The sequence below is a fragment of the Antechinus flavipes genome, chromosome 2 (genome assembly GCF_016432865.1).
Source record: "Antechinus flavipes isolate AdamAnt ecotype Samford, QLD, Australia chromosome 2, AdamAnt_v2, whole genome shotgun sequence".
Taxonomy (NCBI): domain Eukaryota; kingdom Metazoa; phylum Chordata; class Mammalia; order Dasyuromorphia; family Dasyuridae; genus Antechinus; species Antechinus flavipes.
Genome location: NC_067399.1, coordinates 657,635,304 through 657,659,181, shown reverse-complemented (window position 1 = coordinate 657,659,181; position 23,878 = coordinate 657,635,304). Strand labels below are relative to the sequence as shown.

Sequence of the window (23,878 nt, the reverse complement as noted above, 5' to 3'; positions counted from 1 at the left end):
TAAAGGATTGTGCACAAGGACTAGTGGAGAAGATTTGATCAAAGCACATATGGATGGGAGAAAAACAATATGTTTGGTTAGGGATAGTAAGGAAAGCCTACTGCATAACCTGTAAAATGTACCAGCACCCACATAATGATAAGAGACTTAGAGGAAAACACCCAAGCATGTTGGAAAGCCCCAGAAGAGGATTTATTAAAAGACATAGAAGTGTAGGGGAATTATTATGAGAATGGCTTAGCATAATGCCCAGGACTTAGTATGTTGCCTGGCACATTGTAGAATCTCAATAAATATTTGAGTAGCCACATAGACACAATAACAGATCTAGTGAAATGTCAAGAAATTTGAACTAGGATCCACTGTGAAGCAATTCCAGAGAGAAGCTATTTCCAACATAGACACGGGCAACTTTGAAATGACTCTTTTTGGCTGCCCCAAAATTCAGAGCTAAAATTATTTTAGACACTCTAGTCAATTGGACATGGTGATGTACTGGGCTGAAATTAACTCAAAAAATAATAAATTTGCCTACTCAGAACATCATAACCATTTCCACCCAGATGTCCCTTCCAGGCAGATGTCCTGTTTACAGAGGATGTGGAGATGAATGTATCAAACTCTGGAACACTGCAGACCTTCTCAATGATATCACAAGATCAAAAACTGAAAGGGGCCCTTAGAGGCCATCTCCTCCAAGGTCCTTGTTTTACAGATGAGGAAAATGAGTTTCAGAGCTGGTAAAGGATTTGCTGAAGGTCATACAATTAGCTATACAGCTGGGATTTGAAGCTATGTTCTCTGACTCCAAATACCGTGAGCCCATCGAGCAAGCAAACACTTATTAAGCATTTATGATGGGCCAAGCACTCTGCTAAATGCTAGGGGTGGGAAAAGTTAAGTAATGCCATCCTTGGCATCCTGAAATTCAGGAGATTTCATCCTTTTGAGTGAGGGAAGGGAGAAGAATTCAGCACATTCATTGCTAAAAATAGGATGCATATGAAGTCAGTCAGTCAGTCATTAATTGTAATTAAATAAAAATAATAATGATTATAAAATTAAATATAATAAGAAAATATTAAATAACAGTGGAGTGATTAGAGAAGGGGTGACAATAAAAGCTGAAGAAATCAGGAAATAACTGATAGAAGTATAGGAGGTTGTGTGAGTCTGATGTGGTGTGAAAAGAACTGGAGGTCCCAAGAAACAGAGGTAAAGAGGAAGGGCTCCTGGGCAGATGGATGGTCTTTAAAATTGGTAGGTCATGTGCAAGAAACAGAAAGAATTCTGGCTTGGTTTGGCAAGTAAAGTATGAAGGCAGAGAGAGAGCTTTAAATGCTAGACTTTGGGAAGATTTTTTATTTTATCCTAAAGTCAATAGTGAACAGCAAAATATCAAACTTTCTGGAAGGGGAAATGACATGGTCAGTGCTCTTTCAACTCACCACACATCCTCCCATCAATCACCACCTCAAGGTAGAATGATCAATAGCTACTCAAATCCATCCAGGAAAAAATAAATGGATACCAGAAAAGTAAGAGGCCTGCTCAAATACAGTGAGAGATGGTAGATAGATGACCCTTGTGTCATTCTGGTATCCATAAAAAGATCCATTAAGAGAAGCAAGGGAAAACCTCCAGTACATTGGGTTGTTAGCCTATGGAGGATTTATGGCAAAACATGGGCATGAATCATTCATGATGAAAAGCCATAGATGAAGAGTAATCTGTGTTGGTGGAAGGAGTAACTTTACTGAGGGTACAGAAATTAGATAAAGACTGCATCCTACCAGTAAGAAAGTTACTGTTAGTACAAAGTGCAGTTAGAAAGAAAACATATCCAAACAAAATCTCATCAGCTTCCCAAAATAAACTTCTACTTCTTTCTCTATATCTGTAGATAATATGGATCAATAGACTTAAAGCTGGAATGGACCTTAGAAGCCATATAGTATACCCTACTCATTTTACAGAAAAAGAAACTGAGGTTCAAATAACTTCAAGGAATATATCCAAGGCAACCAGTACTTAGCAGAAGAGCTGGAATTTTAGCTCAGTTCAACACCAGCTCTTTTCCTACTCAATGTCCCATTTCTAATATGGTCGCTTCAGAGCTCTGGCCTTTATTAACCCATAACTGAATGATAGCCTTTCTCAACTGATCTTCCTGAATCAAACTCTCCTCTCCAGTCTATCCAGAAAACTAACCTCTGATTCAACTTCCTACAATACAAATTTGCTCACATCACTTCCTTGGTCAAAAATCATCAGTGACTTCCTGGCTCCCATAGTTTCTAGGCTAAGATGTAAAGTTCTTAGCCTTGATATTCAATGGAATGCCTCCATGATTTTGATTCATTTCTGGGAGTGTAGTATTCTATAACGAGTGTTAGATTCAAAGGACATTGGTTCATGTACCTGCTCTGAAGCTTACTTAGCAACAAGTCACAATTTCCCTGGGATTCCTCTATAAAATAATGGGGTGGTATTAAATGATCTTGAAGTCCCCCTCCAGCTCCAAATACTTTCACATGACCTTAACTCATTAGCTTTGTCTCTCACTGCTTCCATATTTGCATTATACTCTATGTTCTAACTAAACTAAAGACTCTGCTGCTCCTGGAGGTTTTCTGCCTCAACGCCTTTGCTTAAACAGTTTCCATGAGTTGAAAAGTTTACCTTTTGCAGTCACTTGCTAAAACTCTAAAGTCAGGCAGCTAATTAGGCATGGTAGATTCAGAGGCAGGAAGACCTTTGTAAGAATACTCTCTTAGATGCTTGCTAGTTGTGTGATCATGGGCAAATCCCTTTACCTCCCTCAACTCTGGCTTCTTCAGATGTTAAATACACAGACTTTCAGTTTGGTAGTCAGTGTAGTCAGTCAGAGATCTAGTGCTGACCTCATTGCTGTATGCTTGTGAAATCTGGATCATATACCGGCACCATGCCAGAAAATTGAATTGCTTCCATTTGAATTGTCTTAGGAAGATTCTGAAGATTCCCTGGTGGGATAAGATACCAGACGTTGAGATCCTATCTCTGACTAAACTGCCAAGCATTCAAACTTTATTGCAGAGAACGTAACTACTTCAGGCTGGCCATAATGCTCGAATGCCAAATATATGCCTGCCAAAAATTTTATTTTATGGAGAACTCACACAGGGCAAGTGATTGCAAAGTAGCCAGGAAAAGTGATACAAGGACACTCTCAAGGTCTTTCTTAAGAACTTTAGAAGCAATTGTATGACATGGGAGTCATTGGCACAGGACCTCCTAATATGGCATGCCCTCCTCAGAGAAGGGGCTGTGCTCTAGGAGCAAAACAGAACTGAAGTAGGCCAAAAAAATGTAAGATGCACAAAACTGAAGAGGCTACCTCAAATATTCCTATGGACTATTTGTGTCCGACCTGTGGCAGAGCATTCTGAGCTTGTATTAGCCTGATCAGCCACAGTTGGACATACTGCAACTTGACTCTAACATAGCAATGCCATTTTGGTCCTCATCAAGAACAAACAACAACAACTAATCAACCAAATGCAGATAAACACAATCTAACTTCTGGGGTTGTTGTAAAAATCAATTTAGACAGTATTTTTGAAGCACTAAGCAAAACTGAAAGCACTCAAGAAATAATAACTGTTAGTATTGTTAGTTACCCATACTACCAAGGCGCTTTCAGATATCCTTTCTTTTGGGAAACCTTGTCTGAATCCCCTTGGGCAAGAAATCTTCTCACTTCTTTCTGAACACTCCAGTTAGTTCCTTTTTTGTCACATTTCTTAAATTCTCCAGCGCTTCTAAGAATTCGTGATCGAGAATCTTAAGGTTCTTTTCAACACTGAAGATGCCCAAGCCAACCTACTATGCTTACCCATCCTATGCAGTATGTCCATGTACTCCCACAATTTTCCACCAAGACCTTGCCTTGCTTTTCATTATACTTATCTCTGTACTTTTTCTTCTCCTCTACCAGTTCATAGCTCAATACAATCCTGGTTTTGGAGTCATAAAGACCCATATTTGAATCCTTCCCCTTACACTTCTTTTTGATGTTGCACAAGAATCTTTTCCTTTCTGAAACTAAATCTCATCTCTAACTCTAACTTTCCTCACTTCTATTTTTAAGGAAATAATATTTTAAGCCCTTTCTCACTGTAGTGTTATAGTTCCAAATAACATAATATATGCAAAGGGCTTAAATGCATAAATATTATACATATAGAGATCTATTATAATCATTATGTTATTGGGTGCTTGGGAGGAGGGTGGACAGGGACTGTTATCTTTCTGTTATCCTTATCATTATCTCCCTCAGAACACTAAGTATGTCCTCTTCTACATAGCAAACACCCAACACATTATTTGGGATCAAAGAATTATGATTGGAAGGAAAGAATCTGTAATGTAACATAGACCCAAACCATGAATCTGTTCTACAGAATCATTAATAAGTGATCATCCAATCTCTGCCAAAATGGTAGAGAAACCATTGCTTCCCTTGCTCATCTCTTATCACAGCCCATTCCATTTCTGAACAGAGGTTTTTCTTTATATGGAACTGAAATCTACCTCCTTGTAATTTTCTAGTTCTACAATCTGGGCCCAAACAGAATATATCTTCCACATGAGTTCTCATCAGTTATTTGAAGACAATTATCATGTGTCTCCAGAGTCTCTTCTTCTCTGGGCTAAGCATTAACTGGAAGAATACAAGATTAGATGTCCATAGAAGGCTTTTTGTCCAAAAAAAGAGGGATTTGAAGTTAGAAAAACTCTAGAGATTATCTAGCCCCGATACCTCATTTTACACAGGAGAAAACTGATGCATAAAGAGACCACACCATGAGGAAGCCACAAAGTTGAGAGGTGACCCCCAATATTATGAATCCATATATTTTCCAACCCTTTGCTGCCTTAAAGTATTTTGCATTTCAGGAATCAACAAGGGATGACTTACCGATTCAAAAGCAGCAGGGCAGAGAATTAAAATAATAGACTTGGACTTGGGAAAACATGGATTTGAATCTAACCACAGATACTGAGCATGAACCTGAATATGAACCCAAGCAACCCTCAGTTCCAAAGTAACAAAATGGAAAAAAAAAAATAGTCTCCATTTCACAGGATTATTGTAAGGTTTAAATATAGATAAAGTATATTGCAAACCTTAATGTACTCTATCAGTTTTAGAGGTGATGATGATGATAACAATAATGAGGATGATGGTGATGATGATGACAATGATGACATCTATCCCATTAAAACTAAAATTATTAGTCTGGCTTTCAAGTACATCTATAATCTTAACCTCCCACCCCTTACCCAGAAGCTAACTTCCATGAATTCAATGCTCTAGGCCAAGCTGTATCATCACCATCCCCCACATTTGTCCAGTCTATCCATGTTTGATCCAATCTTCAAGATCCACTCAAGTTATATCCCTTTCATAATCTCCCTGATCTCCCCAAACCACAACATTCACTTCCCTCCAAGAAAATACAAGTGTCTTGGATAAGGTTGATTTTCATTTTAGCCTTTCTGTTTTCAATATCTAACCCAAAGGATTTTTGTTTGGTTTTGTCCTGTTTTGTTTTAACTAGACTTATGATTTCACTGAGTCAGAAAACTCCTTCCCTAATGGGAAGCTCCATTGAGTCCTTGTTATCTCAAGCATCAAATATAAAATAAAATAAATACAAAAATCAAACCCCTATACAAACTGCCATCCCCATCTTTCCAGTCTTTTTATTCTTTACTCTACCCTGTTCCATCCAGTCCAGTGACGTAAGCCACCTTTTTGTTCCTCAGATACAATAATCCATCTTCCAACAGTGGATATTTTACCACATGCAGAAAATATTCTACCTCCTGGGTTGCTTCACTTCCTATCTAAAATCTCATCTTTTAGAAGAAACTCTTCCCAGGCTCCTCTTAATATCCATGCCTTCCCTTTATTATCCCCATTATACATCATGCATACCTTGTTTGTGTACAATCGTTGACCTGTTGTCTCCCCCATAAAATAGTGAGTTCTCTGAGGGCAGGGACTACCTTTTTTGAATCTTTACCTCTTAACACAATTCCTAGAACAAAGTGGATTCTTAATAAATGCTTATTAAATGCTTATTGACTGACTGCCAACTCCTACCAACCATTCCAAACCATAATGCCCTCACTCTGATCATCTTCCTCATGTGCTCTCTTGAACCTTAAATCCTGTCCCTGGAATGGTTCTTCCCTCCATTCTGATTTGCTTTATCTTGCCTGGAACAAGGCCTCCAAACCTTCCCCTACTTCTCACTCCCCTTATTGTGTCATCTTCTCCCTATTACAATGTAAGTTCTTAAAGGGTTTATGAACTCCCTTACCACAGTACTTGGTGCATAATATGTGCTTAATTTGTGCTCTATCTTTCTATCTGCCTATCTTCCAGTGAGGAAATTCTCTCTATCAGTACGGGGGGTGGGGGGGGAGAATTTGCTTTACAGCTAAGAGTCACAGTTTTCTAGGGCTCTACAAAGTTTTAAGCATGCACTTACACAGAGGATCCCAAAATTCCTAGTGCACCTTGAAGTTTTAAAAGCTCCAAGGAGCACTAAAATATTTGGAATACTCCAAATATTTCTATGTTGTCTCTCCTGAAAGAATGTAAGCTCCTTGAGAGCCAAGATGGTTTCAATTTTTGTTTTTCTCTCCAGTATCTAACAAAGTTGCTGGTATATAATAGGAACATAATAAAGGTTGATTGGTTAATGATTTATTAGGAAGCCAGAGACAAATTAAATCCAAGGTCATCCCACTAATATTAATAGGGATATGCAGTGGAAAGAATACTGACTCCAGACTCTTTGATAATTATAACCTTGAAATCTTACACGAGTTTTTTCAACTCCCTTGTCCTGCTGTTTCCTCATCATTAAATAAGACTATTGGATCTTCTTGGGTTCTTTCCAGTTGTATGTTTACTATATACATCTGTATATATACAAACACATACACCATAGCTACACGTACAAGGAGAGATAGAATTGAGAGGAGGGGTTGTTGAAGGAAGAGTGAGAGTTAGGAAGGCTCATCTTCATGAGTTCAAATGTGGTCTTACCACAAGTCACTTCACTTGTTTGCCTCAGTTTCTTCATCTGTAAAATGAGATGGAGGAGAAAATGGCAAATCATTCCAATATCTGTACCAATAAAACCCCAAATGGGGTCACAAAGAGTTGGACATGACTGAAATGATTAAACAACAAAAATCTATCTTCTTTGAGAGGAAGATATAATTTACCCCTTTTTAAAGATGAGGAAGTTGAGCAGAGAGCTTAAGCAACTTGTTTAAGGGAATAAAGCTAATTAGTAGCACAGATAAGATGTCACCTCTGATCACTCCTGGTCCCAAGGCCTATCTTCTTTCCATTATTACAATCCCAGGGCTAGTATGTTATAATAGAAAAAGTATAGGACTTAGAACCACAAGTCCTGAATTTGGGTTGGGCTCTTTCATTTATTAATAATATGATATTAGGTTACACATTTGACTTTTCCCAGTCTCAATTTCTTCAGCTACAAAATGGAAATTCTCCATTTGGTAGATATTAATGCCTGAGAGGCACCTGTGACATGGAGAGCTGCATTTGGAGAAGGATCTAGTTTGAATCCCAGTTCTGACGGACAAAAGCAGCTACACCCAAAGAAAGAACACTGGGAAACGAATGTAAACTATCTGCATTTTTGTTTTTCTTCCCGGGTTATTTATACCTTCTGAATCCAATTCTCCCTAAGCAACAAGAGAACTGTTCGGTTCTGCAAACATATATTGTATCTAGGATATACTGCAACATATCCAACATATAAAGGACTGCTTGCCATCTAGGGGAGGGGGTGGAGGGAGGGAGGGGAAAAAAAAAATCAGAACAGAAACGAGTGTCAATATAAAGTAATTATTAAATAAAAAATTTAAAAAAAAAAAAGAATCCCAGTTCTGAGAGTGATTATAGAAACCTAGGAAAGTTTTCTTCACATTGACTCAGTTTCCTAAAACAGGAGACTACAACTAGATGATTCTTAAATTCCCTTTCAGTTTACTATTTTTTTTAATTTTTTTTTCACTGAGGCAATTGGGGTTATGCAACTTGAACAGAGTCACAAAGCCAGTCAGTTTAATATTTCATAAAAATCTTTGGAATAAAAATGAAAAAAATAGAAAGGGTCAAGAAAATTAATGGTATTTTCATCCTGAAAATGGTTAATTTCATGAACATTTTATTCAAACATAATGTTATATTCAATGTTTCAGAGGCAAAAATATTGCCAGCCTCAGTATGTCCTCATGGAACCCTATAATGAAAAGCATGGAACATATGGGTTCAATGGAACACAGTTGGGTGATGACTGGACTAGTTGTTGCCTAACTCTCCATATTTCCCACTTTCTATTACTTCAAGAAAATCAAGACTCAATTTTATTCCTTAACCAACTGCCATTTGCTACAAATGAATCATTCAGGAAATTAAGTGCAATGGTGTAAACAACATACTTTAGAAAACTACCACCATTTTTTTTTCATCCTTCATTATTTGAAAAAATGAATTTATGACAAGTTCTACTCTCAGTGAAGTAGAAATAGCAGAAAAGCACTACAGTCAAAATGAATTTGATAGTAGGTAGCCATTTATGAGCGATAAGACATAAGGTCTTATATAAGTCACTTTACTTTAGTTTCCTAATCTGTAAAGTGGGGGGAAGTTTGGATTAGATGATCTCTGAGGTCATATCCAGTTCAAAAATCTATTATCTGAGAGGAAGGATGCAGTAGATGGAACAAATGTTTATTAAATGCTAATTATAGACAGAGTGCTAAGCATTTACATTATATATATATATATTACATTATATTGTGTGTGTGTGTATATATATATATACATTACATTTAATCTCACACAAAACAGAAAGAGCTTTGGTATCAAAGATGACACTTCTGAGGGAATGACTTCAGACTAGTGTCTCAATCTGAATCTCAGTTTCTTCTTCTGACAAATGAAGGCATTGGAAGAGAAACAGATAGTCTCTGAATATCTTCTTAATTCTAAATCTTTGCTATTTGAATCCAATACCTCACATGGTTGCGGAAACGATTTTTGCCTCCCAAAGGCTATGTATACAAAGTGTCTCAGGTTCAATCAACCTGGAAAGGTTTCAAGAAAGGGCCATGATAGACTGTGTCTGAGAGCTATTGACAAATCCACTTTGGTCCATGGGGACTCATCACTAAAAGGTTGCCCACAGAAATATGAATTGTCTAAGCTTTCGCACATCATGGAGATAATCTACAAAAAGCCCTGAGGAGTGGTAATCTGTGTCAAGCAATGATTGCCCATACTAATGAAACAGTGCATCTCTTTCAAATGCTGAAGTTTAATCAGAGTTCATAGAAGAATAATTCTACCCGTATCAATGTGGGTGGACATATGAGCCACACACAATAATCAGAGAAAAGAATCCCGTTTTCCTTCCACCGCCAAAGTTCTCCAATAGCAGGTTACAGTATAGAGATGATCCCGGGGCCTTAAAGCCATAGCAAAGGTAGGTGGAAATTGGAAAGCCTTAAGAGTACAAACTTGGCAATGGACTGAATGTCTGCTGTTTGAGCAGAAGCCTAGCTAAGACTCACCACCCAGAGTTCAGCTAACAGGTGTTGAAAGTCTCTTTGTTTTTTAACCAAGGTATGGTATAACAAGTAGGGTTCAATGGGTTCAAAAATAAGTTCTACCATTTAATTTTCAAAATCATTTTAGAAAGAAAAAAAAGGTCAAATGCTCATACTAAAACAAGTAGGAGGGGGTAATCTTCAGAAAGTCAGAAAGATCTGGGTGCAAACCTTATATGCTACATGTATAACCCTGAACAGGTCACAATTTTTCAGTGTGTCCAGCAACTCTCTGAGTTAAGAGTTCTCAATCAGTTGTCTTGAATTTCATTTTTTAATATAGCAATAATAACAATAATAATAACAGGTAGCATTTATATAGCTTTAAGGTTTTCAAAGAATTTTACATATGCTAACTCATTTGGTTCTTACAATAACCCTGTTAGGTAAGTGTCATCAATTCCATTTTCCAGATTTGGAGAAAGGATATATGGCTTCCCCAGGATCACATGGTTGGTAAGTGTCTGAGGTAAGACTGAGGTAAGCAGAGTCTCTTTCACTCCAAATTCCACTCTCTACTCGTGTTACCTGGCTGTCTCTAGGATGTCCAGTTATTTAGTCACACCCAATTCTACATCATCCTATGGATGTTTGTTCATGGAGTTTTCTTGGCAAAGATATTGGACCAGTTTGCCATTTCCTTTTCCAGCATGTTCCATTTAACAGATGAGGAACTGAGGCAAAGAGGTATTAAGTGACTGACTTGTCCAGGTCATGTCGTGCTGAATGAGTACATGCTAGACTGGATTTGAACTCAGATCTTTCTGGCTCTTCGCCTGGTGCTCCAACCACTGCATCATCTTTATATTTTTTGATAATTTCATTTCAATATAACTAGTTGTCTTTGTTATCCTCTGGACTGTTCTAAAGAGAAGTTCACTGGCTTCCACAGACTTATCGCCAAAGAGAATCATGGTGCAAAATGTTAAGAAGCCCTGATCCTAGGTCCCTAAATTACAAAGTAGATGCGATCTGCAGGGGTGATGGAAGTTCTCACACAAGAAGTTCTCTACACCAGTAAAAAGCATGCATATGAGGATCATCATCCTCAGTGCTCAAAGTGGATAAAGCAGGAGAGATTATTTGTGATGGATTTAAGGGAAGACTGGACACAAATCACACCGGACAGCAGACTGCAATGAAAAGAGCATCAAATTTCTTAATGGAGTCTTTTCAGATTCTCCTGCCTCTTGTGTCCCCATCATCACCACCAACTACTGTGTACTTCTTATCTATACATCTTATGTATATTTACATATGTACAGCTGCACTGATAGAATCTAAGTTCCCTGTGGATAACTCCTAGCTCTTTTATATTGTCTGAAATATAGTAGGTGCTTAATAAAAGCTCGTTTGTTGACTGGTTTATTTAAAAGGTACCAGTTTGAATTGAATCTTTCTACTTCCCATTTCTGACAAATGGACAAAATCGTGTCATTTCTCTGATCTTGAAGATTCCTTCCAATCCTAAATCTAAGTCTCTGATCCTAGAAAAATAATGGCGGGATCATGATCTAAATCAGTGGAGAGAGGATCCAGATATTTCAAAGATTTGCTTCCAACTGTCAGTTCTGATCTAATTGCAAAGGCAATAGAGGAATTCTCCATCTGTTAGCATCAGTCCATTTGACTAATGAGATCTTCCAAATCACCATGTACTTCCTTACTCAGAACTCTCAGAGAAGATATCCACATCCACTGTGGGTAAGGATGAGGGATGCAGCAAATCTGTGGCTCCCAGCAGTTGAATAAGTGATCCGGAACATTCCCACACTATAAACATTTCATGAGACTTGCTCCCAACTGAGTGTTTAACTATGTCCATTTACTCTTTTGTATTATATTTGCAGGAGCAGCATGAACAAAACATTATTTTAGATCTTCAAACAATAATGTCTCCTGTAAATAAAAATAAGTTCCACCATTTAATTTTCAAAATCATTTTAAAAAGAAAAAAAAAAGGTCAAATGCTCAACCAATTCTGTTTTATCTCATTCTGACAGCCATGGGAACCATTAGTGTTATGCAGAAATAAGAAGAATCAAACTTAGTTGCCAAAATCCATCTTGTACTAGCTTGTTCTTCTCTGCCTCAACTAGGAATTATTCCCACGAGCTGGTTGATAATATATATGGATGGCAGCAAAGGTTCTGTAAATCTGCAGATGCTACACATGGAAAGCACTTTTCCTGAGATGTGCAAGAATGCTAATATCGTAGCTTTTAGAGCCGGAGGAGTCCTGAGTGAGGATCTACTCATAGCATTACTGGATCATACAGCAAGTCAGGATTGATATGCTGATGAGAAAATATAAGCCTTCATCTCTTCAGAGGAAAACACCCTTGCCAATCATACTGGGCATCCGTGAGTGCCGGGACTGGACCCTGCTATAAAAGTGACTTAGAAAAGTTATCAGAAATAAAGTTACAAGAAGACAAAAAGGGAATATCCATATCAGGAGTGGATTCCTTTTATGTCTACAGTCAGAGAAGTCTCCACTTTGGGCTTGGATCAGATTACCCTTTGTATAATATGATATGAAATGACATTCTGTAGTTATCAAAATTTGTCTTCCACTTTTAGGTGTCCCTCACACCATTAACAAGCTTAATCACTGCTTCTTAGATGACTCAAAGTACATCCTGGGTCAGTATACACAGAGAACAATTATAATTAACTTCCACTATGAACTAAGCAGCCACAGTAACCTGGTCCTGAATTGTCTCTAAAGCACCTCCCAAGAATCTGGCAGGAAGTATAAGGAGAGCTTGAGAGGCCTTGATATGCCATCCCCATTAACTCCATCCAACTACTCGTTTTTAAATGCCTCAACAAACTCAAGCTTTGGGAAAAGATGAGGGATTTCAAAAACTTCAGCAAGCTAAAGGGACACCTCTAGTTGGACCAGTTGACTTTCCATACAGAAGTGGTTTGAAATAATGAAAAGCTCCAGAAAATCACAAAGGACTGCCCAACCCAACCTTGAAACCGCCCATCTTCCACTGCTGATCCAGCAGCAAAGCATCCGTTTAAAATGCCTCAGTGACAAAACTAAAGGCAAACACCCTGCTATTCAGCATGCAGATTGTTAACCTGTCGGAAGGACAAAGATCTCCATTCCAAAGGTCAAGGGCCTTTTCTGGTGGCCAGACAACACCAAGATGATCAAAGGAATCCCAAGGCTACCTTGGGAACCAGGGAAAACCCTATGAATTTTAATGAGAACCTTGACATCTACATCTCAGTTGTAATCTGAGAGACTTTTTTTTGCATCAATATTCAGAGTTTCTGCTGAGCTCAAATCTTATAAACAGAGTCTCAGAATCACCAGAGTGGGGAGAAACTTTCACAGCAACTGTTGCAAGGACACCATGAGCACAGTTCAAAACTGTGCTGAAAACCTTATGGATATCCTAAACCTAATATGACATAAGTGCATAATGAACAATACGATGACCCCCAACGTGGCCTCTGTGACTGGAGCTAATCTTTGAAAGCATCTACTAAATCAGACCTGGCCATCAAAGACAGCATCTTTCCTCTATTTCCCTGGTATTCTTCAACCTCTTCACTGAACTTATGCTTGATTCCTATGATAATATCTTTAGCTCTCACTTGATATTTTGTGGGATTTAACTGTGAGCAGTACCAACAAACACATGTATTTCACAGCCACTTCCAACTGTATTATTTATTTTAAGGATTTTGCCAGCTGTGACATTCTTATGTTCAAGGTCTTTTGTTCGTTAATACAAAACTCCTTTCTGGTTTGGACATCTGTTTTAAAATTCTTCCCAGCAACTATATCAAAATAACCATAAAACACTTTTCACACAAAGTCAAATGTAAACAATTTTAAAAAAATATCAATTGCTCATGGCCAGCCCAATATAATAAAAATTATGAATTAACTGATTCATTCAATGTCATACCAATCAAACAATCAAAAATATTTTATAAAGCTAAAAAAATAACAAAATTCATCTGGAAGGACAAAAGTTCAAAAGTATCATGGGATTCAATGTGGGGAAGGCTAAAGAAGATGGTCTAGCCATCTCAAACTAGCAAAATTTCAAACTCTAATAATCAAAACAATCTGGTAATGGCTAAGAAATAGAGTGGTAGATCAGTGGAAAAGATTAGGTATCAATTATATTATAGTAAATGGTTATCATAACCTAATGTATGATAAATGCAAAGATTCAAGCTTTTGGAGAAAAAAAACACCTCATCTGATAAAAACTGCTGGGAAAACTGGAAAACAGCATGACAGAAATTAGGTATAGATGAAGTTCTCACACCATATGTTAAGATAATGTCAAAATGAGTTATATGACTTACACATAAATATACATATCAGCTATGTAACTTCAGGCAAGCTACTTAATCTCATTTACCTCGGTTTCCTTGTCTGTAAAATGAAATGGAAAAGAAATTGGCTAACTACTCGAGTATCTTTGCCAAGTAAACCTCATGATTGAAAAATGACAGAACAACAACTTTTTGACTCCAAATCTGAAACTCTATGCTGGCTGTCAAATAGTTGCTACCATGTTTAAAGGTCTTCCACCTCTGAATCTGACATTCTAAGTAAGTCCTTTGTTCTTTTTTCTAAGATCCCTTCCTTATGTAACATTTCATGTTCTGAGATTTCTAGAGCTCCAAAGTTTCGCATTTTGTGTTCTAAGGTTCCTGCTAGCTCCCTTTTTTGTTTTAAGCTTTCAGGTCTAATATTGCATGTTCTAAAATTCCTCCCAGATATGAATTTGCACATATCTATGGAGCTGCATGCCCTCTTCCAGGCAAATCACCATCAAAATCTTCTTCAAATTGGTAATTATTCCATGCAGAATAAATAGTTCTATTCCCATCCCATCAGCACCACAATATCAATGATGTCGGAAAACATGTATCTGCAGTTTGGAATATATTTTAAACTCTTAAATCTATAATTTTGTTTATTTCCCTTTGAGGTAAATGCTTTGTGTTATGTCAAAATTTCTATTTGTTTGAAAGAAAAAAGTAAGCAAAAAGTATGAACTTTTAACATTAGAAAAAAAAAAAGAATTCGACTAGATGATCTCAAAGATCCCTTTCAGATCTAAAGTGATGATTTAATGATTCTCTCTTCTAATATAACTACTGCTTGGCTGTGTAAAAACATATGACCAAAGGGAGCAGACCAGGATCATAAAGAGAGTAGAACTGAAAAATCACACATGTAAATAAGTTGACTTGCTTGGATCTTTCTTCTACCCCTTGGGAAGTAGCTAGTACCAAATCTGTGGTGATAAAGGTCTAAAAAATGGATGGTTCCTCTCAAGGACTTCCTTGCTCAAATATCTCACTCATTTTCACTGTAGCAGATCATGTTTCATCCTTGCTCTTCATCTTTCCTCAGTACAGCTTTTTTTTTCTAAAAACTACTTGAGATCTGGTTTCTCTTTTTTTCTGATTTCTTTTAAGCATTAGAACATTCAATAATTCTTCTCATGGAAAATTCATCTATTGTTAAATTCAGTGATCCCTGACTGATTTGTATAGACTAGGTGTCTCAAAGGAAAAAAAATCTTCAATAAATAAGTGGACTGAAGAGATGAAATTGTAAGGAGAAAGCAATGAATTATGTGTTTTTTGAAAGTGGCCTTCAAATCCTGTCTCTGCCACTAACTATCATGACCTTGGACAAGCCACTTTAGGTAAGCATTTGAAGATGATACTTCAGTCATCTATAAAATTAGGATATTGGACTAGATGTTCTTCAAGATTCTGTCCAGTGCTAAATCCTTTGAACCAATCACCAAACATTTATTGAAGCTATATAATGTGCCCCACATTTATTGAGCAAAACACTTAAAATTGAATATTTATTGAGAGATAGAAACAAGAATTACAAAGCATATGAAAATATGTCTCTTCACAATTCCTGGTTCTACTCCCTGGAGGTAAGAACAACAAAACTAACCTCTGTCACCATAACAACCTTTCAGCTATTTAAAGACACTATCTTATCCCTCCCCAAAGGCTGATGAGGACTGCTGAGTTCCACTAGTCCAATTCCTTCTCTTTTTTAATGTCTTGAAAAAGTGAATAATGCTGCTTCCTTCTTTTTCTTTTAAACAAATGGGAATATGAAATAACACGAAGAATTGAACCGAAAGGAAAAGAAGCAAAATAACAAATTTAAAAGCTTAAAATATGTACCAACTTTCAAGTCTCTGAAGTTAATCAGTCACAGTCCTTTCAACTTATCCTTATTGGGGATGATCTCTAGGCACTGGAGTACAATGGAGGGAGCGGAGGACTTGGAATCAGAGGACTTGGTTTGGGATCCTGATTTCCCTTTTTTTTCTACATATGTAACTTTGGGCAAATCATTGCCCTTTCTAGACTTTAGAGTCCTCGTCGATAAGATAAGGGAGTTGGGCTAGATGATCTCTAAATACTCTTTAAGTTCTAAATCTAGGCTTTTATGGGCTCATAAAAGCTTGGTTGTTCCAAGTTTATGAATGCCCTTCCTAAAATATGGCACCCATGACTGAACATACTAAACAAAATGTGGCCAGATCAAGGCAGGTGACTATTAAGACGACTGACCGACTGAATCTGAAAGTATGCAGGGAAAACAATCTAAAATAAGACAGGACCTAGAGAATTGCCTCTGGCATAAAAATTTACATTTTCATTAAGTCTTCCAAAAATTTCATGAAGAAATGAATAATTAAGAAACAAATAATAAGAGTATTGGATTAGAAACCAAATCACCCATTTCACTTTCAGTGAGTCAAGCAATGGTATATTTCAAGGTTATTCCTACATTGGTTTCTAATTCCATCAAGCATCTACTAAATATATAATTAGAACAGTAGGGTTTGAAACAAACCGTTTGTTAATTGCAGTGTCTACACAAACACTTGTTTGATACTCCAATGGATCCATTGTCTCATTGACATAGGTACACCCTCCAAGGTTATGTATTACCACCCATCTATGCTTTTCCTTTCTTGGATTTCTTGTCCAAGTCCTCCCATAAGGAGGACTTTCATAGAGAATCTATGTAAACATCATGCATTCATAATCAACTGTGGATTTCTTTCTTTTTATGTTACCAATGTTAAGTATTTTTATATAAAAGTCATTTCAAATGAGAAACTGGCACCGATCATTTTCATTTTACCTCACTTGTCCCTAGTCGTGTCGCCTGTATTTATATTGTTATTTGGCCCTTCACTTTGGTTGTAGACCTTTGAGAGGCCAATTGATTTTCTCTATTGAATCATCTTACCTAGTCAACATTTATCAGTATCTTCAGACGGAGGTCCAAGAAATCAGGATCCCTGGGGATAAAGGACTTTTCCTATTGATGATCAGCAAGTTATTATTAGGATCTGATGTGCTTAGAAATGTATCGGCTGCAAACTTTAACATTCAAACAAAAATACTGCTGCCCCTTTACTAGGGAAAACAACATGTACATACCCAAGTGGATATAAAATAAATGTAAATATAAATATATGAAAAGATAACTTCGGAGAGAAATGGGACTTGGTAGTGATAAAATCAGAAAAGACCTCACATAGGACACGACATTTAGTTTTTAAGAAAATTACAGATTCTAAGAGGAGGAGGTGAGGAGACATGGGATTCAACTTATGCAAATGCATCAAAACTAGACACGGAATGTCATGTGAGAGGTACAGCAAGGACATCACTTTGGCTGGGCCACAGAGTGAGGAAAAGGCAATAATATGCACTGAGACTAGAAAGCAAGAAAGATGCAAGATTGGGAAGGACCTTAGAATTATGTTCATTTTCAAACAAATCTCCAAATCTTTTCAGGTTGATCCCGGCAACTTTCTTACTATCTTACCTCAAGTTCATCCAACGCACTTCCCAGCGTGGCCGATTGAGACTTGAACTCAGCCTTTGAGCTCTGGATCCCTTGTGATGCATTAGAAATCACATCGAGGGCATTCTGGATCTCATCACAGACCGTGTCCTTGCTGGCTTGGAGAGAGGCCACATCATCATGCTCCAGGCACGCGGAACAAATTGAATGCAGAAGAGGAGAGTTTTCCTTGAGAGAAGCCCGGGCCCCTGCAATCTCATCTCGCTGGGCTGGAGATTTTAAGTCCTAGGAGATGGAAGGAAAAAGCACATTTTCTCAGCTGAAACATGGTTGACCACATTTGCAGAAAAAGACAAATGATGCTTTTCTTTCAGAATGGACTCACCTCCATTAGAGGCAGTGACCAATTAAATTTTAGTGAAGAGAATGATATAGTCATAGAGACCTGTGCCCGCTTCCCTTATATCTCCTGATATAGCAAAAGGGTCTGTGAGAATAAAGATTTGTCAGAATAGTGTTCAAAAATGAGCAGCTCCAGCCCATATCAGTTCATTTTTATTCCTCCTTGTGGATAGCCTGGAAGTTGTATAAGCATCTTTATTGGAGGCCAGGGAAAAGGCGGGGGAGAGTGATAAGACCTGTGACTTACTGGCAAAGGATCTTCTTCTGCTGAAACACATCACCACCCATTCTGAAACTTAAGAGAATCTCGAACAGTCAGAAGTGGTGAGATCTATTCAATCCAACAGCTAGTATGTGTCACAAATCGAACGTGGTGCTAGTGCTCCCTAATTCTAAGGTCAAATTTGGCATATAATAGATGCAGCAATGATTTCAGATTCTGAAAAATTTGGATTAGAATCCTACCTCAGATACCTGCTACCTAGACATGTGACTTTCCACCTCTCTGGGACTCAGTTTCCCCATTTGAAAAATGAGAGGGATTAAACCTAATGTTACTTTCAGCTCAAAGTTTGTGCTTTCTATCCATTAGGTCAACATTTCTTCTATGGGTGTGTTACAAAAGAATGATCATCAAATTCCATTTACCCACTATCCCTTTTAACTTTGGAAAATTGAGCTATAAGTGACAATGGAACGGTATTCCATTCCCCTTTTGTGTTATTTCCAGAAATCCTGATCTTTAATCTTTGAATGATTGATGATGAAGAGAGACGAACACTGTGGAGTGGCCAGAGCCATTTAAATTGCCCAGCATGGTGGACTCAAGTAGGAGCCAGGTTCTAGTTATCTCTTCTAATACAGAAATGTCCCAGTCATTTGGGGCTAACACATGTTATACAATACTATATTTTTAGTGTCCCTTTTCCCTCCCCTCTCCACACTGAAAATAAATCTCTTCTCTTTAGTTCAAGTAGAGATTAGGGAGGAAATTAGCTCCTCTGAAGGGGGCAGAAGACATTTAGAAGAAGCTGTCAACTTGCATGCTCAACCAACAATTCCCAAAGGAGAGAGTCCTAATCTTTTATGCTCTTGTTTTACCATGACTTCACTCACCCCCATTTCATTAATCTTCTCCAAAAAACCCTGGATGAGGAGTCAAGAGACCTAATTTCCGGACCTGATTTTGTCTTTAGGATAGAGCATGACTGATAAGATGACTCTCCAGTTCTGCCACTTAAAACCTTCGTGATCTTGAACAAATCATTTTCCTTATCAATAGTTCAGTTTCTTCATCTGGAAACAAGTGTGAAAATGATCTCCACGGATCCCCACACAGCTCCATAACCACAATTTGGAACTCCTAACTAGCTACAGATAGGGATGGGAAAGAATAGAATGAGCAGAACAAATTTGCTCAGGATTATTTTAATAGCCTTAATCTGGCTATGTATGACTCAGTTTCTTCAACTGCAAAATAGGAATAAAAATATCTATTGCTTCCCACAAAAGAATTGAAAAAGAAAATAATTGCATAAGTGCTTTATCCAAGGCTTGTTCCAAGTGCTCCCCCATTTATTAGATATTTCCTCAATTCTTATCAAGTTGCTATCCTTCTTCCCCTAAAAAAACTTTACATTTACTTTGTATACATCTCAGATTTAATTATTGTATATAAGCTGCTTCCTCCCAGTAGAATATATGTATGATTCCTGTGGGAAGGGATTGATTTCATTTTTTTTAATTTTTGTATACATTTTAAAAAGATTTTTTGGTGAGACAATTGGGGTTGATTGACTTGTCCAGGGTCACATGGCTAGTAATTGTTAAGTGTCTGAGGCTACATTTGAACTCAGGTCCTCCTGACTCCAGGACAGGTGCTCTATCCATTGTCCTGTCTAGCTACCTCCATTTTTGGGATCCTTAGAACTCAGAAGGCACTTAATAAATGTTCCTTGCTATTGTGACCTTGACTCTATCATCTATAAAATGAGCAGTTTAGACAAGGAGACCCCTGAGTTATCTTCCAAATCGAGAGCTATGAACATTGAACATAACTGGGACTGGAGGGACTCTAATGCCCTTCCCCCCTCTAAATCTACATCTTATCCTCTGATCTAATGAGTTAATTTGAACTTGAAAACTATAACGAGTGAAACAAATATGTCAATTATTATTTCTCTCATTATCCCCTACAGCTTTAGTGTTTTATGTTCTTAGATGTTCTTGGCGATTTTGTTTTTTTTTTTTTTTCCTTTTCCTTTTATTTTTTGCTTTTAACAAATTCCCTATCACTTTATGGCACAAGCTATCTACTTCAGAGGGCTGTTTGTAGATAAATAATTTAATGTTTAGAAAGCATGCACAGCTCCTCAGAGGAAGGAAGATATGGAAGCATAAATATCAAGAAACAGCTGTAGAAAATTCACTGTATATTAGGGCCTAATCGAAACTTCACACACAATCTCATCCAAAGTGAGATACAAATATGGCATTTCTTTAACTATTTAGGATGGCGGTATCCATGCTTAGCTGGGCTCTGGCAGGTGAACCATAAAGTTAATGTAAATCACCACAAAGGAGTCAAAATTTAAAGTATCATTACTCTTCCAGGGAAAGCATCTATGTATATCTGGTTACAAATTGGAATCACTTCAATGCTAAAATGACAGTAGATTTAAAGCCAAAGACCAAGATGGGATATGAAAAAAAAAATAATTCTGAGTAAATTTGTTCTGCCCAATCTGTTCTTGGCTATCTCTACTGAAAAGAATTATGGGAAATATGAAATATCCTAAAAGATATCCAAATCTCCTGTCCATCCAGGAGAAACTGATAACATCCCCACAAAAGTCTAGATTATCAAATACTTTTCAAAGGAAATAGCCAATCGGATGCAAGATGACAAGGTCAACATAATCACTATCATCACTGATATAATCATTACCACTGTTAGCATTTATATAGCATCATAAAGCTGGCAAAGCACTTGAGATATGATATCTTACTTGATACTTAGAAAGGTACTATTATTATTTTCATATTTCACATTTCACATAAGAAAACTGACACTAAGAGATTTTAGGTGATCTACCCAGTTACATAGTCAGTGCCTGAGGCAAAATTTACACCATTCTTCCCAACTCCAAGTCTAACACTAACTTGTTACCTGGTTGCCTCAGGAGAAATCTATAAGAATTCTTTGAGAAGGTAAATTATGCCTCAGTTTCTTCAACTGCAAAATAGGAATAAAACACCAGCTAATTTGACAGAGGAAAACCAGATGATAATACTCAATCAATTTTAAACTTTTTGGAAAGTTGTTGGTGACCTTCTACATCAAAAGCACACATTGCTGAACATGTAATTGAAGTTTTGGAGGAAGAGGATACTGCTTTCTCCATAGATAAGAAATGGGCTTACAAGAAAAACCAGGATTAACTATTTTATTGCTCTGTTCACAAAAAGTTCAGTTTTATTTATTAATTCAATTTTTGCTTTCAAATTTATTGTCTTCTTTGGTTTTCAAAATTTCTATTTTGGTATTTAATTGAATTTTTTAATTTTTCTACCTTAAAATTTTAAGCATTATTTATTTACTTTAGCTGATCACCAATATGTTGATCAGTTCTTCCATTCTTTGTTTATGATGGCATACATATTTTCCATGAGAACTGTTTTGGCTACATACCACAAATTTTGGTGTTCTCTCCTGGGTATCATTTGCTTTAATGAAATTATCTATTGTTTCAATGATTTGTTCTTTGATTCATCTGTTCTGTAAGATGAAGTTATTTTAATGAAGAAAAAAGGAAATTATTAGAATGTATTTTGTCCAGTCATATGACAATAAAAGTGGTAACTTACATGAAATGGATGAATATTTACAAAAATATAAATTATTGCTATTAACAAGAAATCAAGACTCGCTGGACACATAGACCTGGGGATGATCTACATCTACCACATGCTAGGACTCCAATAAGTCAACGGATTCTTTCTTCATAGGTATGTGTACTGCTCTCCAAAAGTACAGTTCCCAATCATGAGTCATTAATGCCTTTGTCATGGAGACACTTGTTTATGTCCTCCCATAATGTCAATGATACATGGAAACTACATTTCTAATCAAGTGAAATAATGCAACAAAAACTCTATCAACAAACCAAACCATATGCAAATTGTTTGCTGGATTCTTCCAGGTATCTAATTGTGGGTTTTGGCAACTCTGATTCATTACATTTGTAATGTAACCAAAGGGGAAGGGAACCCAGGGATGGAGAGGGAGGAGGATATGTAGAATGAGAAGCATCCTGCAGGCTGTGATTTTGTTTTCTCAAGACTAAGCTATTCAGCCCCAAATCCCATGGTTCTTTGTTATTTGGAATCCTTGCTTTCTTGGCTGCCTTCCCCAGTCTTCCCTTGGCCAAGATATGCCTGTTAGCTGGCTCAGTGGCCACTGGGCAGCTTCCCATCCCATCAGCAAACAAACACCTGCTAATTTGACTGTTTTTCCCCAAGCAGAAATTAGAAGGTGGAGTGTTTGGCCCTAACTGAGCAGTAACATGCAAGATGGAAGAAGAAGTAAAGTCTTCAGAAAATATATGATTTTTACAACCAATAGGTCAGGAGATGACAGCAGCAATTTTAACACTATTACAGAGGATCGGAGATGGAGAAATGGAAGGGACCTTGGAGACAACCCATCCTAACCCCCACATTTTTATATAGGAGGAAACAAATCTGAGAACTCAAAATGACTTGCCCAAAGTTTCCCAGGTTTTAAAGGCAAAGAGAGGATTTGAGAACAGATATCTGACTCCAGGGCCAGAGCTCCCTCCACTGCGGCCAAGTCCCCGAGCAGTTATTCAGAGCTTGCTTACTTTGTGCCAGGAGACAGGCAGCATGGTGGAGTGACTAGAGGCAACATCAGGCAGGGAGACAGGGGTCCAACCTTTGCCTCTGAAATATACTGACTTTTGTGATCTTGGACACATCTCTCAATGGCCCAGTGCCTCAGTATAAGGAGAGAAGAGAGGAAGGGAGGAGAGAAGTAGGAAGAGAAAGAGAGGGGGGAAGAAAGAGATAGAAAGAGAGACAGAGAGAATATAAAGAAGATTGGTAATGCTGAAACAAGCACTAACGTTTAAATAAATGGGACTTTAAAATTTTATTTATTTATTTTAAACCTAAATATAACATAAAAAAGAAAAAGAAATTGCCATGTGCATAACAGAACATAACAGAGGATTCAAAATATAAAGCAATAAATTTCCATTATGTAATAAATACTGCATAGTATGTTCAGAGCTGTCCATATTTTCTTTGCTTTCTTGTAGGTTTTCTTTACTCTGCTGTGCACTTTTTATTTTATTTTTCCCTCTTCCTGTCCATCCTTCACCCCAAAAAGGCTACTTAAGCACAGATATATTTAGGTATGAAAGATTTCTTACAGGAAATGACTTGAACATAGCTTTGAAAGTACCCCAATACCCCATATTTCCACTGTATACTAGTGGGATAAATTCAATAAGAAAAAAGATTTCAAATTCAAATGGAAAACTGAAATACCATATAATAAAAGCATAAAGAGATCCTGAGATATGTACTCTGGGCCATCAATATATATTAGGTGTTTGGAATATATAGAGGTCAAATACCAAAAGAAATCACCAAGGAGAAGAGTATGACTAAATTCTAATGCAGACTAGTGTTCCACACAGAAGAGAGATGGAAAAAAAAAACTTAAAAACCTTTTTTAAAGGCTATAAATTCCTTTCTTATCCATTTAAAGGAAATATATCTTCTGTTTCCTTAGAGTTCATTGAGAGTTTATACTTAAAAAAGATTCTACTTGCAAGTATCTACCATATAACTACTGTTAAAGTTATTAATTTTATTTTTGTTTAAAATAATAAA

The 23,878-nt window shown here is 37.1% G+C and overlaps 1 protein-coding gene across 1 annotated transcript in view; it reads right to left on the bottom strand.

Annotated features, from left to right (window-relative positions):
* Positions 1–23,878, bottom strand: part of CTNNA3 (catenin alpha 3) — a 1,962,241-nt gene that overhangs the window by 1,537,379 nt on the left and 400,984 nt on the right. The window contains exon 6 of the mRNA XM_051982587.1: positions 17,579–17,842. Coding sequence (XP_051838547.1) covers positions 17,579–17,842 — 264 coding nt within the window. The remainder of the gene's footprint in view (positions 1–17,578; positions 17,843–23,878) is intronic.